Raw genomic sequence first — 14,071 nt, 5'->3', positions numbered from 1 at the left:
ATGAGATACTGTCTTCTAAGGCAGTTACCACACAATTTGGACAAAGGAGAGAGGATGCAAAAAATACCCCACACATTTCAAGCCCCCTTAAATTATTGGGTAACAGATCTAGGAACCAACTTGCTCAGTTCCTGTTGTACCAACAACAACAAAATAAATGAGACCTTATTGCTTAGTCATTGTATATCAAATGTTTCTGTTATTTATCTGCAAGAACAGTGTAACTATATACTGGGTAAAGCTCTGAAATCAGAGACATCTGATCTGGAATCAAATTTTGTAATTGTGTGGCATTTAGCAAATGAGTCGCTTTTTGTTTCTTAATAATGCTAGGAATTGAGTCCAGAGTCTTAACATACAAGGCAAGGGCTCTACTGAACAAACATCCCTGGTCCTGGGCAAATAAATTTCTTATCTAGGAAATGAGATTCAAAAGCACTAGCTCAGATAGTACAAATAAATGAGATAATGAAAGGAAACTACTTAGACAGCTATCTACCACATCGATAACTCAGTGAACTATTAGTTAGCTACTCTTAATTGCCATTAGTAACAATCAGGAACACATGGAGCCCTGGCAACACGCTTTTCTACCAAGGGTTCGGGAGCAGTGAAGATGGCTCACAGCCCAGCAACACACACTCTGCATGCAGGAAGTCCCAATTCCCAGCATCACATGCTTCCCAGAGTATCACTGTGAGTGACCCTCCCCCCCACCAATGAAGAGCTCCTGAGCACTGCTAAGGGCAGCCAGAACAAACAAAACAAAGCCAGACTCCTGCATGTTTGAGGCCGATTTCTACAATAAGGGTCATGTCATAATCTACGGTGACCCACTGAACAATGCAAATGTTGCACATTTATCATACTGCTAAACTAAAAGGGCACATGAGCAAAAAGAGTGCTTACTTCCATATGGAATCCCGATCAGTAGGGTATTTGGTCAAATTCTTCAGCAGCTCCACCAGCGCAAGATGGATTCCTTCTTTGGTCGAAACATTAGTGCAGCATAAGAGCTCATGAAGTGCTTCTCTAATATCTCTGGAAGAATCCTTAAAAGTGAAACATCAATTATCATCCTCATCATAATAACGACAATGACCACTTCTGGCTAGCTACCCGTGGAGAAGCAGCCAAATCACACCACGACTCATGGATATAGCTGAGTTGAGGGAGAGCGCTACTTTTTTTTTTTTTTTTTTTGCTTTTTGGGTCACACCCGGCGATGCTCAGGGGTTACTCCTGGTTCTGCACTCAGGAATTACTCCTGGAGGTGCTCAGGGGACTATATAGGATGCTGGGAATCAAACCCGGGTTGACTGCATGCAAGGCAAACGCCTTACCCGCTGTGCTATCACTCCAGCCCCCGGGAGAGCGCTACTTTACAGGCAAGACACAGGCAAGCTGGACTCCCAGCACAGCCCCAGGGCACAGCCACTAGAGTGATCTCCAAGCACTGCATCTGTGACTGAAATTGTGGCCCTCCCTGAGCACCAGTACGGAGTGCAACAAGCCCAACTATCACAATAGCAACGCCAAGGGGAGAATCTACCTTAATTAAAAAAACAAAACAAAAATAAAAACCATAGGGGAGCCAAGGAGATAGTACAGGGGTTAAGATTCTTGCTTTGATGAGGACTACCCTGGTTCAATCTCCAGTACCTCAGATAATCCCTTGAGCACTGCCAGATGTGACCCAGATCCACAAAACCTTTAGTGCTGGAGAGAAGGCTCCACAGCCTGGTGTTGAAACTTTGAATGCTGGAGGCTAGGCAACAACATCAAGAATCACCAAACGTGCCCTAAGCACAGAACCAGGAGGGGCCTGTGAACCCCATTAAGTGTAACTCCCCTCTCCACAAAAGAAAACAAAATATATGCTTAAAAAACACCAGAGAGGGGCCGGAGCAATAGCATAGCGGGTAGGGCGTTTGCCTTGCACACAGACAACCTGGGTTCGATCCCCAGCATCCCATATGGTCCTCCAAGCACTGCCAGGAGTAATTCCTGAGTGCAGAGCCAGGAATAATCCCTGAGCATCACTGGATGTGACCCAAAAAGCAAAAAAACAAACAAACAAAAAACCACCAGAGAAGGGGTGATACTTGGAAGTGAGGCTTAAGAAGTTATATGTCTATCCTCTTATTTGTACAGTCATAATCTACTGAATGCTAAACACATACTTATCAAGCACTTACTATTGGGGCTACAGAAGCAATTAAAATCAAATCCCTGCTGCAGGGTCTTTAAGTGAAAAGGCAAAAACTTATGTATGCTCTGAAACTGAGAGGATCATGGAGAGAACTCTGAAAAGGGTTCAGGAGAACATTCAAATTTAGGAGGATTATTTCTTTATCTAGGCACCATAATTTAAAACAGCGTCAACATTAATGCTCCAGAAATACAACGCCGCTCCAACAGGTTGGGAGTTTGCCACAGGATCATGGGCAGAAGCCAGCCCAAACCCCAGGTGACTGAGAGCCCTGTGGGGCTGTGCCATGCTGGGATCTGAGCCAGCCCGACCCTTTCCAGCTTCAGACTTTCGAAGTGCTTTTCTATGGGGGTGGGGGTGGGGTGAGTCACAACCCACTGCATTCAGGAGCTCGTCCTGGTTCTGTGCTTCGGAGTGCTCAATGACCATACATGGTGTTGGGGATTAGAACTAGGGCCATGAATGGCCCAAAACCTTTGAAAGGCAGGTGCCTCCCTCCTATACACTGTCTCTGAGCCTGAAGTACTGTTTATGCCGGTTTCTGCTTGGCTTATTGCAGTGCTGGGACTGATTCCTGTCAAGATCTAGTAATTCATTAAAGTGGTGAAACAAGGTGACAAATTTTATCATTCCTCATCACCTAACAGCTGGAATCTTTCTTCTTACTAACACTTAGCTATCCTGAAGTTTAGTCTGATGGACAAAGTCTGATGCTTTATTTTTTTTTTTAATTTTTTTTGGAGGGTCACATCTGGAGATGCACAGGAGTTACTCCTGGTTCATGTACTCAGGAATCACTCCTGACGGTGCTCGGGGGACCATATGGGATGGTGGGAATCGAACCTGGGTCGGCCGCGTGCAAGTCAAACGCCCTACCCGCTGTGCTATTGCTCCAGCCCCAAAGCCTGATGCTTTAATTTGCTAATTTTCAGAATGAGGAGTTGAGAGTGTCCCTTTCCGTTCATTACTGGAGGGCTTCAGTTTCCTGTAGTGCGACTTGTTCTCCTGAGGCTTGAGGGATAAGCTGCCAGCACAAGGAAACCAGTCTGTGCCTGTCTGAGCTGCAATTTATCATGCACGTGAGGGCGCCATGAAGCAATTAACTAGGGCACATCCTATGGGAGGGTGCTTCTGCTGCAGGACTTTATTTCCTGAGCCTCAATGCAGAATCAGAAATTCAGTAAGAGGCTCTCAACTTCTCTCCTGCCTCTTTTTCCAGGTGTTTCCCCCCCCCCCATTTGGGGATCTCACCCAGCGATGCTCAGGGTTTACTCCTGGCGGTGCTTGGGGGACCACATGGGGTACCGGGCATCCAACCCAGGCTGGCCGCATACAAAGTAAACACTCTACTCGATGCACTATCACTCTGGCCCCCTTTTTCAGGTTTATGAGAGTAAGTATTTGTGTTCTACGTGGAAAGGTACTACCTGGTTACTTTTCCAGTACCAGCCAATGCTTGCAAGAATTTTGATTCCTTTCATCAAAGGATGAGAGCCCATTTGAGATTACAAAGTAATAATAGAGTGAGATATTATCTCCCAGTCATAATATAAAATACTTCCACACCCTCCGGGAGGAAAAGGTGGTACTAATAGATGGTAAAGTGTTATGTAAGAAACCCTATCAGCAACACTATTGTAAACCACAGTGCAAACACAAGAAGGATTTCCTCACAGAGGCAGACTGGTGGGTGCGGGAAGCGACATTGGTGAATAGAGCCATGTCAAAACATCGCGTGACTGAAACCCAGTCATGAATGACTTTGTAATTTCACAGTGACTAAATTTAAAGAAAAAAGAAAAGAGAAGAAAATACTTCCATACCTCCCATTTCTTCCTTTGCTGACCACCCTCACATCCAGCCTCTGCCAGTCATGGATGTGTTTTTCTGCCCATCTTGCGTTTCCGAAGTGATCGTAAATAAAATCACCGAGCACCCTGCTCAGCGCCCGACCACTGCTCTCCTTTATGACAGATGCACCCCGGTTCATTACCCTCTCAGCAAATGAAGGTGTCTGTGTTCCTTCTGTTTGAGCCTATTACAAAGAAAGTCACAACAGACCTGCATACAGATTTCTCTGTGAAAGCAAGTTCTCAATTCTCTTTTTATATTTTATTTGGGAGCCACACCTGGTGGTGCTGAGGGCTTACTCCTGTCTCTGTGCTCTGGAATCACTCCTGGCAGTGCTCAGGGGACGCTCTACAGTACCAGGCATTGAACTAGGGTTGGCTGCATGCCAGGGAAGTACCTTAGCCCTTAATAGATCTTCAGCCCCTCAACTTCTTAAACTCATCTCATCAGGCCAGCCCACCTCAGGAGACTCCTTGCTTTCCCACAACGACCCAAGGACACACACATATTCAGCATCTCCAGCTCCTGACCCCCCCTCAGGCTTCATGCCCACTTCCCACACAGAAACATTTGTTCTTGCAGCCCTGCTGTGTCTTTCCCTGAGGCTACATGCCACCCTCCAGGACAATGACATTTCTTACCTACTCCCTCCCTGTACACTGTGAGAAACTCAGAGACAAGAACTTGTTTTTGAGGACAATCCACTTTGACACCCTTCGGACCCACCACGGACATCAACTCGCCAAGAGACCTTTCTAAAGCAGCTCACTGACACTGAGAATAGTGCTACGCCAATACTCCCACAGGTCAAGCAGCTTGCTAGCACGTGCAGGGGCCTTCTTCCTCTTCCCAAAAGGAACACAAACGTGAGGAACGAGCCCCATTTAATGAAGAGAATATCAAGGGCCAGAGACAGGAAAGAAATACTTGGTACAGGTCACCAAGATGTGCTGGGACGATGGCTGCTCCACTGTCCTTGAGTCTGGCTGCAGTTCAGAGCGCAGCACCCTCAGTTCCTTTGCTCCCCTGCCCCAGGAGCGTGATTCTGCACGCATCTGCTCTCTTCTCCGAGCCAGCATCGTTTTCTTTCGGGTTCAGTTGTCAGAACACACGCTGCCCCGGCGCTGGCGGCTGGTGGGAAGAGTGCGCGGCACGGGAGAGCACTAACCTCCAGCACGCCCAGCACTGTGTCCAGCTGGTCCTCCCGCAGCGTGATGTTGTTGGAGATCTTCCGCATGGTGTGTATAGACTGCAGGCGCACTTCCTCAATCTCGTCGTTGAACATGTCCACCAGGAAATCCAGGCACTTCTCAGCGAAGGAGGGCGAGGACTGTGCGAGCATGCAGAGCGCCTCCACGGCGGCGATGCGCACCTCTAGGACAATAGAAAAAAGGTCTTTTTCCTCACCCAGGGCCAGCGCAGCCACCTCTGTCCACCTCTGCCTGGGGCAGCCACAGACTGCAGGCTGCCCTAAAAACAAGGAGTGTGAGAAGTGCCACCCACACAGGACCACGTGACATATCCGGCTCTATCAGCAGTACTTAGAAACAAAGCTGTCTCATCTACTGAAATAGTCCAACCATCTTTCACCCGGTAGTGTTAAAAATACCAACAGGACCCGACAAAAACAAGCTGATCCCATTAATCTCATTGAGGGGTGAGACTGGGCAGAGGGACCTGGTTGGCTCTGCAGAGACCACAAGGGTCACTCTGGGCCGAGGGCTCCTGATACTCAGGGCTTGATCTCAGCAGAAGTGCAGAGACTGATCTCTCCACAGCCTGGAAAATGACCCCAATAACTTTCCTGCACCTCAACTATCTCCAATGCTCATGAAAACAAGGTTTGTCCCCTACCAGAACTGTGAGACTAAGTAGGTAGAGGCAAACTGCTTGGGGTCTGTTAGCCATGGCATAACAACTGGTCTCCAAAGAACCCTGGAAAATGACGCAGGTCTTCTACCTGAGCTTTGGATGCTCAAGCCAAGCCAACGCAGGAAGCATTCCACAAATCCACTCACAGCATTCCTGAACAGAGCATAGATAAGACAAGGTTGGAGTAACAACCTGTGACTGAGTGAAAGCGTGTGGCCAGTGCTGGTTGTCAAGTGCAGAAAAATGCAGAACTGCTGCTAGGGACAGTGCTCAGGAGGCTTCCACACATGCTTGTTTCATTCAGGGGTTCCCACCTGGTTCTGACACAAAATGTAGTTTCAGAAAGTAAAACAGTCTCCAGTATTTAAGTTAAAACTCACATATATTAGGCTGGAGTGCCAATACAGGGGCTAGAGTTCCCAAGCCTGTCAGGTGTGATCTCTGAGCACATAGCTACGAGTAAGCCCTGAGCACTGCTGGATTGCCCAAAAGCAAACAAAAACCCAAAACAAGTAAAATACACACACACACACACACACACACACACACACACACCTCCCACTATATTTATCAAAGGTGAAAAGGTGAGAACAAGTGAGAACTGTTCCTTTATAGCAAGCATCTCACTATAGCAGGAAGAAGGAGAGAGGACAAAGAGAGTGGGGACAACACAGGGTAAGGTGAAGGGAAGCAGACACTGGTGGCAGATGTAGTGCTGGAATGTTCTTTGCATAAAAACTGACATTATCTATACTGCAAACTGTGGTGCCTAAATTATTTTTTAAATAAAAAAAGCAGAGACACTACACACAGAAAGAGAGAAAATTCAGATTTTTCTTGATATTAATTGTTTTTCATCAGTAGGACTTTCTCTATAAGATGTAACTTTTGGGGGCTGGAGCGACAGCACAGCAGAGAGGGTGTTTGCCTTGCATGCAGCCAACCCAGGTTCGATTCCCAGCATCCCATATGGGCCCCTGAGCACTGCCAGGGGGAATTCCTGAGTGCAGAGCCAGGAGTAACCCCTGTGCATCGACGGGTGTGACCCAAAAAGCAAAAAAAAAAAAAAAAGATGTAACTTTTGTTTTGTTTGTTTGCTCTGGGGTAACATTCATCTGTGCTCAGGGCTCACTCCAGGTAGGGCTCAGGGGACCATACACAGAGCAGGGGATCGTTCCAAGACAAGTACCTAAACCCTGTACTATCACACTGGCCCTCATAAAATTTAATTTAAAAGGTGTGCCCGCTAAGAATTACAAGTCAAGATGGACCCACATGTGGAGAGTGCTGGCACTCCTGCAGCATAAGCCAGGCTGTCACACTGACTCATGGGGAGTCTTGCAGGGGAGCTTCTGAGAGCAGGAAGCAGCCACTGATGCTCCAATCACAGGCAAAAGAAGTCTTGCCTTTTGTTCTCCCCATAGCACAGCTATCAGTGGGTTAATTAATTAGTTAAATCATTTCTGCAATACTTTACGGAAAGGTGAAAATTTATGACAGTTCCTGAAGGGTTCAGAGTCAAGAAAAAGGATGGGTAATGTTAGGACGGGGAAAACAACAATCTTCTGGTGCCTGAGTAAATGTGATCGGACCCTAACCTTAACTTAGGACCCTACTCCTAACTTTCTGCTTAGCACTGACACTATGAAGATGAGCAAAAGAAGACAGTCCCTAAGCTTATAGGCAAGAAAAACTGAGTTAGAACGTGCTAACTGTACAGTCGAAAAGCTCAGGTATGTAAAACACTCCAGAACCTGCACAGATCAAACAAACCCAGAGGCTGCTTTCCAGAGAAGAACCAACACTCACCCTTACCCCACTCTGCCACCCCACCCCCACAAAAAAGCTATGCTTGAAGTCGGCTTAGCCAAGAGAAAGGAGGAAAGCCTTTACAGGAAGAGTAACCACATGTACAAGTCAAGCAGGGAACTACACGTATGTATGATACTATGATGAAGTCCATAGCCCGTGAGATAAGGCTCCCAGCAATGTGTCCCTGAAACCCTAGTTTATCCATGATTCTATAAACATGAAGTTTGCTAGACCCAATGCCAGTGACAACTTAATTGATTTTTCAAAATTAAGATCCCTAGATACAGTGTATAATTGAAGCACACCAATATTAAGAATGAAAAAATATGACTGAAGAAGCTAAACAAAGCAAAGGAGTTAAAATAAGGCTGAGAGGTGGGGCAAAAGTCACCCTCAGGCCCAGCAGCTTCCGGGGGTCACTGCAGGGACTATGTGGTGCTGGGTCAGGCCTCTCTCAGGAACCACAACTGTTTGTTCCCTTGGCCAAGAATACTGAGTCCAAGAGTTGGGAGATGATGCACACAGTTGAGGACAAGCCTCACATGTGTGGACACCTGAATTCAATCCCGGACACCACCATGCCCCCCATGAGACTGCAGGTGTGGCTCTGGGGACCCTGACAGTGAGTGGGTACCACAACAGTAAATATGAATAAATAAGGTCCTGCATGAATGTTGTTTGGGTACTGCCTAAGATCAAAGTATGACATGAACTGACTGCTTTCCTGAGGAAAATTCAAGAAATTTATGAGTATGATAATGTTCCATATTCAACAAAGTGAAATGTACATTTGATATCTTATCAAAAATTACCATACCAAGCAAGCATAGAAGCAAGAATAGATAATCCATAATAAGGCTAAACATCAATCCAGGGGGCAGAGCAACAGTACACTGAGTACAATAGTTTCCCTTCACACAAATGACTGGGATTGGATCCTCAACACCACATATAGTCCCCCAAGCACCACCAGGAGTGATCCCTGATCACAGAGCCAGGAATAAGCATTGAGTACTGCTGAGTGTGGCCCAAACACCACCCACACCCCATTAAAAAAAATAATAATAAAAACCAAATCAGAAACCACACTGACACAGCAGACAATGACATTAATACAATTACTGTAAATGTGCTTTCATAGCTAAATTATGGAAAGATGTGGAAAATGCTGAAGATTCCAATCCTAATTAAAACTTCCAAAGAGGAAAAGTACAGTGTCTGAAATGAAAACACACGGAATGGAATAAACAGCAGATTAGAGTGGACCAAAGGAAGATTAGAGAATTAGAAGGCAAAGCAAAAGATTAATCCCAATAGATGCAAAGAAAGAAAAAAAAAGGGGGGGGCGGGAATACAAGGAATGTCTTGTGAGCTGTTATAGTATTACACAATGCCAACAGTAAGGAATGTCTTATGAGCTGTTATAGTATTAGACAATGCCAACAGTCTAATATACTATAATACTACACTGGAGTAATTAAAAGAACATGAGATCAGGGGCTGGAGCAACAGCACAGCGGGTAGGGTGTTTGCCTTGCAGGCAGCTGACCCAGGTTCGATTCCCAGCATCCCATATGGTCCCCTGAGCACCGCCAGGAGTAATTACTTAGTGCAGAGCCAGGAGTAACCCCTGTGCACCGCCGGGTGTGACCCAAAAAGAAAAAAAAACAAGGAATGTCTTGTGAGCTGTTATAGTATTAGACAATGCCAACAGTCTAGTATACTATAATACTACACTGGAGTAATTGAAAGAACATGAGATCCGGGGCTGGAGCAATAGCACAGTGGGTAGGGCGTTTGACTTGCAGGCAGCCGACCCGGGTTCAATTCCCAGCATCCCATATGGTTCCCCCAAGCACAGCCAGGAGTGATTCCTGAGTGCAGAGCCAGGAGTAACCCCTGAGCATTGGTTGCGTGTGACCCAAAAAGAAAAAAAAAGGAAAAAAAAAAAGAACATGAGATTAAATGTGTATTAAAGGATAATGGTTGGGGGCTGGTGCAACAGCACAATGGGTAGGGCTGCCTTACACGCAGCCGATCCAGGTTTGATTCCCAGCATCCTATATGGTCCCCTGAGCACTGCCAGGGGTAATTTCTGAGAGCAGAACCAGGAGTAACCCCTGAGCATCGCCAGGTATGACCCAAAAAGAAAAAACAAAAAAAAAGAAACAAAAAGGATAATGGTCGAAGATTTTCCAACGATGCCTCCCATAGAACCAATCAGATTCAGAAACCGTAGGCAAAAGAAACATGGAGATACGTGAGACACACCACACGGCCAGGGAGAGCACCACTTGCTGGGCACAGGGGACCAGGGGACCAGGACCTCTGCAGCAGGAGGTCCAGGCTCCACCCTGGAATCTCATGGTCCTCCAACGCCAAGCCAGGATTTTTCCCTAGGCGCTGACCAGCAAATATTGCCCCCAAACAGAACGAACAAGAGAAAACAAACACACACACACACAATTAACTCATTTAAAACAGGCAACAAGGGGGCTGGAGAGAACAGTACAGCAGGTCAGTGTGTGCCTTGCACAGAGCCTGCCAGAGTTTGATCCTAGGCACCACTGAACCCCACCAGAAGTAAACCCTGAGCACTGATGGGTGTGGCCCCCAAAACAACAAACAAAAAATCAGGAGACAAAGGGAAAACCTTCAAAGCAGCTAGAGAAAAGATAAGGCATCATTTATAGAACAAAAAATTTTGCATGACAGAAGCCTTCTCAACAGAACCATGCAAGCAGAAAAACAAGAATTATCATCATTCAGAGATTGGGTAAAGGGGGCCTGAGAGACAGTATAGGAGGCAAATGCCTTGTAGGCAGTTACAGAGTCTGCAAGCCTTGTTTGAATCCCTAACACTACATAAGATTCCTTGAGCACTGCCATGAATCACTCCTGCGCATAGAGCCAGGAATAGCCCCTCAGCTCTACCAGATGAGTCTGTAACACCACGCACATCCCCACAAACCTACCGAAAGAAAAGAAGACTAGGGGAAACATTTATCAAAGGGTTGGAGAAATAATACAGTTCTAAGGCAACTTCTTGGCACATAGCTGACTCCTGTTCTTTCTCTGGCACTATATGGTCCCCAAAACCCCACCAGATGTGACCCTTAGCACAGAGCCAGAGGTAGGTCAGAGTAGAAGCAGGGGTATACACAGGCCAGTTCTGTGCCCTCACCCTCTACTAATGCTGGCCATTCAGAGAAAGTCCCCCTCCTTTCGCTGGAGTATGATGGTGCTGGGCATCATGCCTACGATGGATAGTGCTACAGACTGCATCCAGGGCTCACACATGTAGCATGTGTTCTGCCACGGAGCTATGGTCCTGTTTCAGAAAACACTTTTCAAAATGGAAATGGGTGGCTAGAAAGATAATACAGAGGGTAGAGTGTGTGCCTTGCATGCAGCTAACCCAGGTTCGATTCCTGGCAGCCAGAAAGTCCTCCAAGCACTACCAGGAGTAATTCTTGAGTGTACAACAGAAGTAACTCCTTGAGCATCACTAGGTGTGGCCCCAAAACAAAGAATTTTAAAAACAGAAAATGGGATCTTAGATTTGTGAGGTTGCAGGCATGATAGCCTGTGAAGCAAAATCAGAGTCAGTCTTCTGGGTTTTAGTTCTACAAAGACACCTGGTAACCCTGGGTGTAGTCCTGTGTCTCTTACTAGGGTGACTATTAACAAATAATCAGGATCAGCAATATCAATTTTTACTACAAACAATTAGGTGCTTACACTAAAGGGTTGTTTTAGGTAAATGCATGATTTAATTCTTACGACTTAGAAACTCTATTGGCTTTGTTTTATAAAAATGCTGGAATATGAATCCAGATTGACTGAACCCTACTTTCTTGCATATAACCAATAAATCATAGCTCAGCCTTTTCTGTACTAAATGGAAAGAGCAGGCAGCAGAGAATGACCATAAGCCCAACTGAGGTATGAAACGATGCCTGGCACCCATGTGGTCACTCTTCCACTCACTACACCCCCTCCCAGTAGTGGCACGGCTGTCACCAGGCAGTCACACTCACCGTACATCTCATCTTCCAGTCCATGAACAAAAGCTCCGCAGGCTCCAGACTCAATCAAGTTCACAGCCCCCGTGTCAATTTCTTCCTTGGGTGCATCATCTCCCCATTTCCGGCCACTGGAAAACTCCCCTGAACTATAAAGCTCCTTGGCGCGCTCATGGGCTGTCCGCTTCCTCTGCAGGAAACAGTCACAGTGACAAGAGGATTCTCAAGGGAACACAGAAGTGAGCTCGGGAGTCCAGGAAGGGAGACAGTAAGGCTGTTTTGAGAGTCACGCTTAACAAACTCCTTGAACCCAAGCAAAGGGACATACACTCACTTCAAGAGGGGACTCCGATGTCCATCAGGCAGAGAGAGGACTAGCAGAGCAAGCTGTGTTGAGCAGATGAGTGTTATGTTTGCGGAGGCCACATTGGGAAAGGAGACAGGAGAGCACCATCCCTGATAGGTAATTCCCAGGCTAAGGAAAAACCCCTGTCAGACCCAGTTAGAAGTCAGTCTCCGCTAGGGAACACTCCACCTGAGCAGCAGGGTTATGGAGAAACTACTTTCTGGCAAGTTCGTTTTCTACACAGACTGCCTAAGGGGTCAGGGCTAGTCAATTAAGGTCAGTATCTAGTGCACTTGCCAATATATGAACTGACATCCTGCTTGATAATTCTCTAGTATGATGCCACAATCAACGGCTGATCATCTAACGTGTGCAGATGAAACAGCATCTGAGCTGATAAGAACGTGAGTCAGGTCTTAAAAACCTTTCAATGGAGAATGGGCACTGGTGGTGGGATGGGCACTCGATCATTGTATAACTGAAATCTAAGCACAACAACTTGTAAGTCTACAACTGTACTTCATGGTGTTTCACTAATAAAAAATAAATAAATAAATAAATAAAAATAAAAACCCTTCAATGACCTACACCTCACTCATCAAACCATGTTCTTTAACACACCTTCAACCAGATGCCAAATACTTAAATCAACCTAAGAAAACGATACTGTTTTATGAATCAGAACGGTCAATTCCTCAACGACCCCTACACTTCAACACTTCAGTTTAGAGAATAACCGGAAAGACCTACTATACCTGAAGACAATGCTTTTAGAGTGACAATCCTGGGAAAGTCAGGGGAAACTAAATGTATAAAAAGGGACTGAAAAAGTACACACATAGGCCAGAGACAGATCATTCAAAATGTTTTACATGTGAATATCTGGTATCTGACCCCAGAAGACTAAAAAATCATAGTCAAACAATGAGACAATAATTATAATACGCATTAAGGACTGGAGAGATAATACTGCTGTATATCTAAGATAAGTTGCTGGCCCTGCACACAGTCAACCCTAGTTTTACCCCCAGCACTACATGTGGTTCACTGAGCATTGCCAGGAGTGATCCAGGAACACACAGTCAGGAATAAGTCCTGAGCACAGTTAGGTAGAACCAAAACAAAAAACAAACAAAAAAAACACAAAACAAACAAACAAACAAACAAAAAAACCCAAAACTACACAAGTCTGCTGCATGAATCTACCTCAAGAACAAAAGTCATTAATTTGAACTATCAATAGCTTGGATTTAGAAACAACTCAATATCCAAAGACAGATGAATGGATAAACCTGTAGCAAATATATACAATGAAATAATAGAATTCTATGGTGCAGCTATAAGAAAATATGAACCTTATAGTGTGCAGTAACCTGGATGGAACTGAAAGGCATCATGTTAAGTAAAACAAGGCCGCGGGAGGGCAAATAGCAGACACTTTCATACTTTCACTTCTGTAAGGTGATAGAGAAACAAAACAAAGGCATAAGCAGTATTGAATGATGACAAACCTTCAGTCTTGAATTACAGAACTGAGATTAGCATGTAGTGGGGGGAGAGGGATGTGGACTAGAACTGGCATAATGATCGTGGCAGAGGGTCTTGGGCAATTTGCTGGTGGTGAAAATGCGGTAATTGTATACCAAAACGAAATAGATTGATTGGGGCCAGAACCATAGTATAGCACATAGGGCACGCAGCCAACCCAGGTTTGATACCCGGCATCCTATATAGTCCTGAGAAACACCTGAAGTAATGAAGACTGCAGAGCCAGGAGTAACTCCTGAGTATCACTGGCTGTGACCCAAAAAGGCAAAATATAAGAAAAAACACCCCAAACCAAAACCAAATAGATTGAAACTATGACTATACCACAATTGAAAAAAAGGCTAGAGGGATAGATATGAAAATGACTGACACTGTTAGAGAAGTGTTGATAAGGGCTGAGTGTAT

The 14,071-nt window shown here is 45.5% G+C and overlaps 1 protein-coding gene across 2 annotated transcripts in view; it reads right to left on the bottom strand.

The window, feature by feature from the left end:
• Positions 1-14,071, bottom strand: part of INTS4 (integrator complex subunit 4) — a 94,724-nt gene that overhangs the window by 32,999 nt on the left and 47,654 nt on the right. For both annotated transcript variants that reach the window (XM_056114763.1, XM_056114764.1), the window contains 3 exons: positions 11,788-11,962; positions 5,232-5,437; positions 910-1,052 (listed from right to left, as the gene is read on the bottom strand). In XM_056114763.1, coding sequence (XP_055970738.1) covers positions 910-1,052; positions 5,232-5,437; positions 11,788-11,962 — 524 coding nt within the window. The remainder of the gene's footprint in view (positions 1-909; positions 1,053-5,231; positions 5,438-11,787; positions 11,963-14,071) is intronic.

The sequence above is a fragment of the Sorex fumeus genome, unplaced genomic scaffold (assembly GCF_029834395.1).
Source record: "Sorex fumeus unplaced genomic scaffold, SorFum_2.1 ptg000026l, whole genome shotgun sequence".
NCBI lineage: Eukaryota > Metazoa > Chordata > Mammalia > Eulipotyphla > Soricidae > Sorex > Sorex fumeus.
The sequence above is the reverse complement of the archived record's forward strand: the minus strand, read 5'-3'. Positions and strand labels throughout refer to the sequence as shown.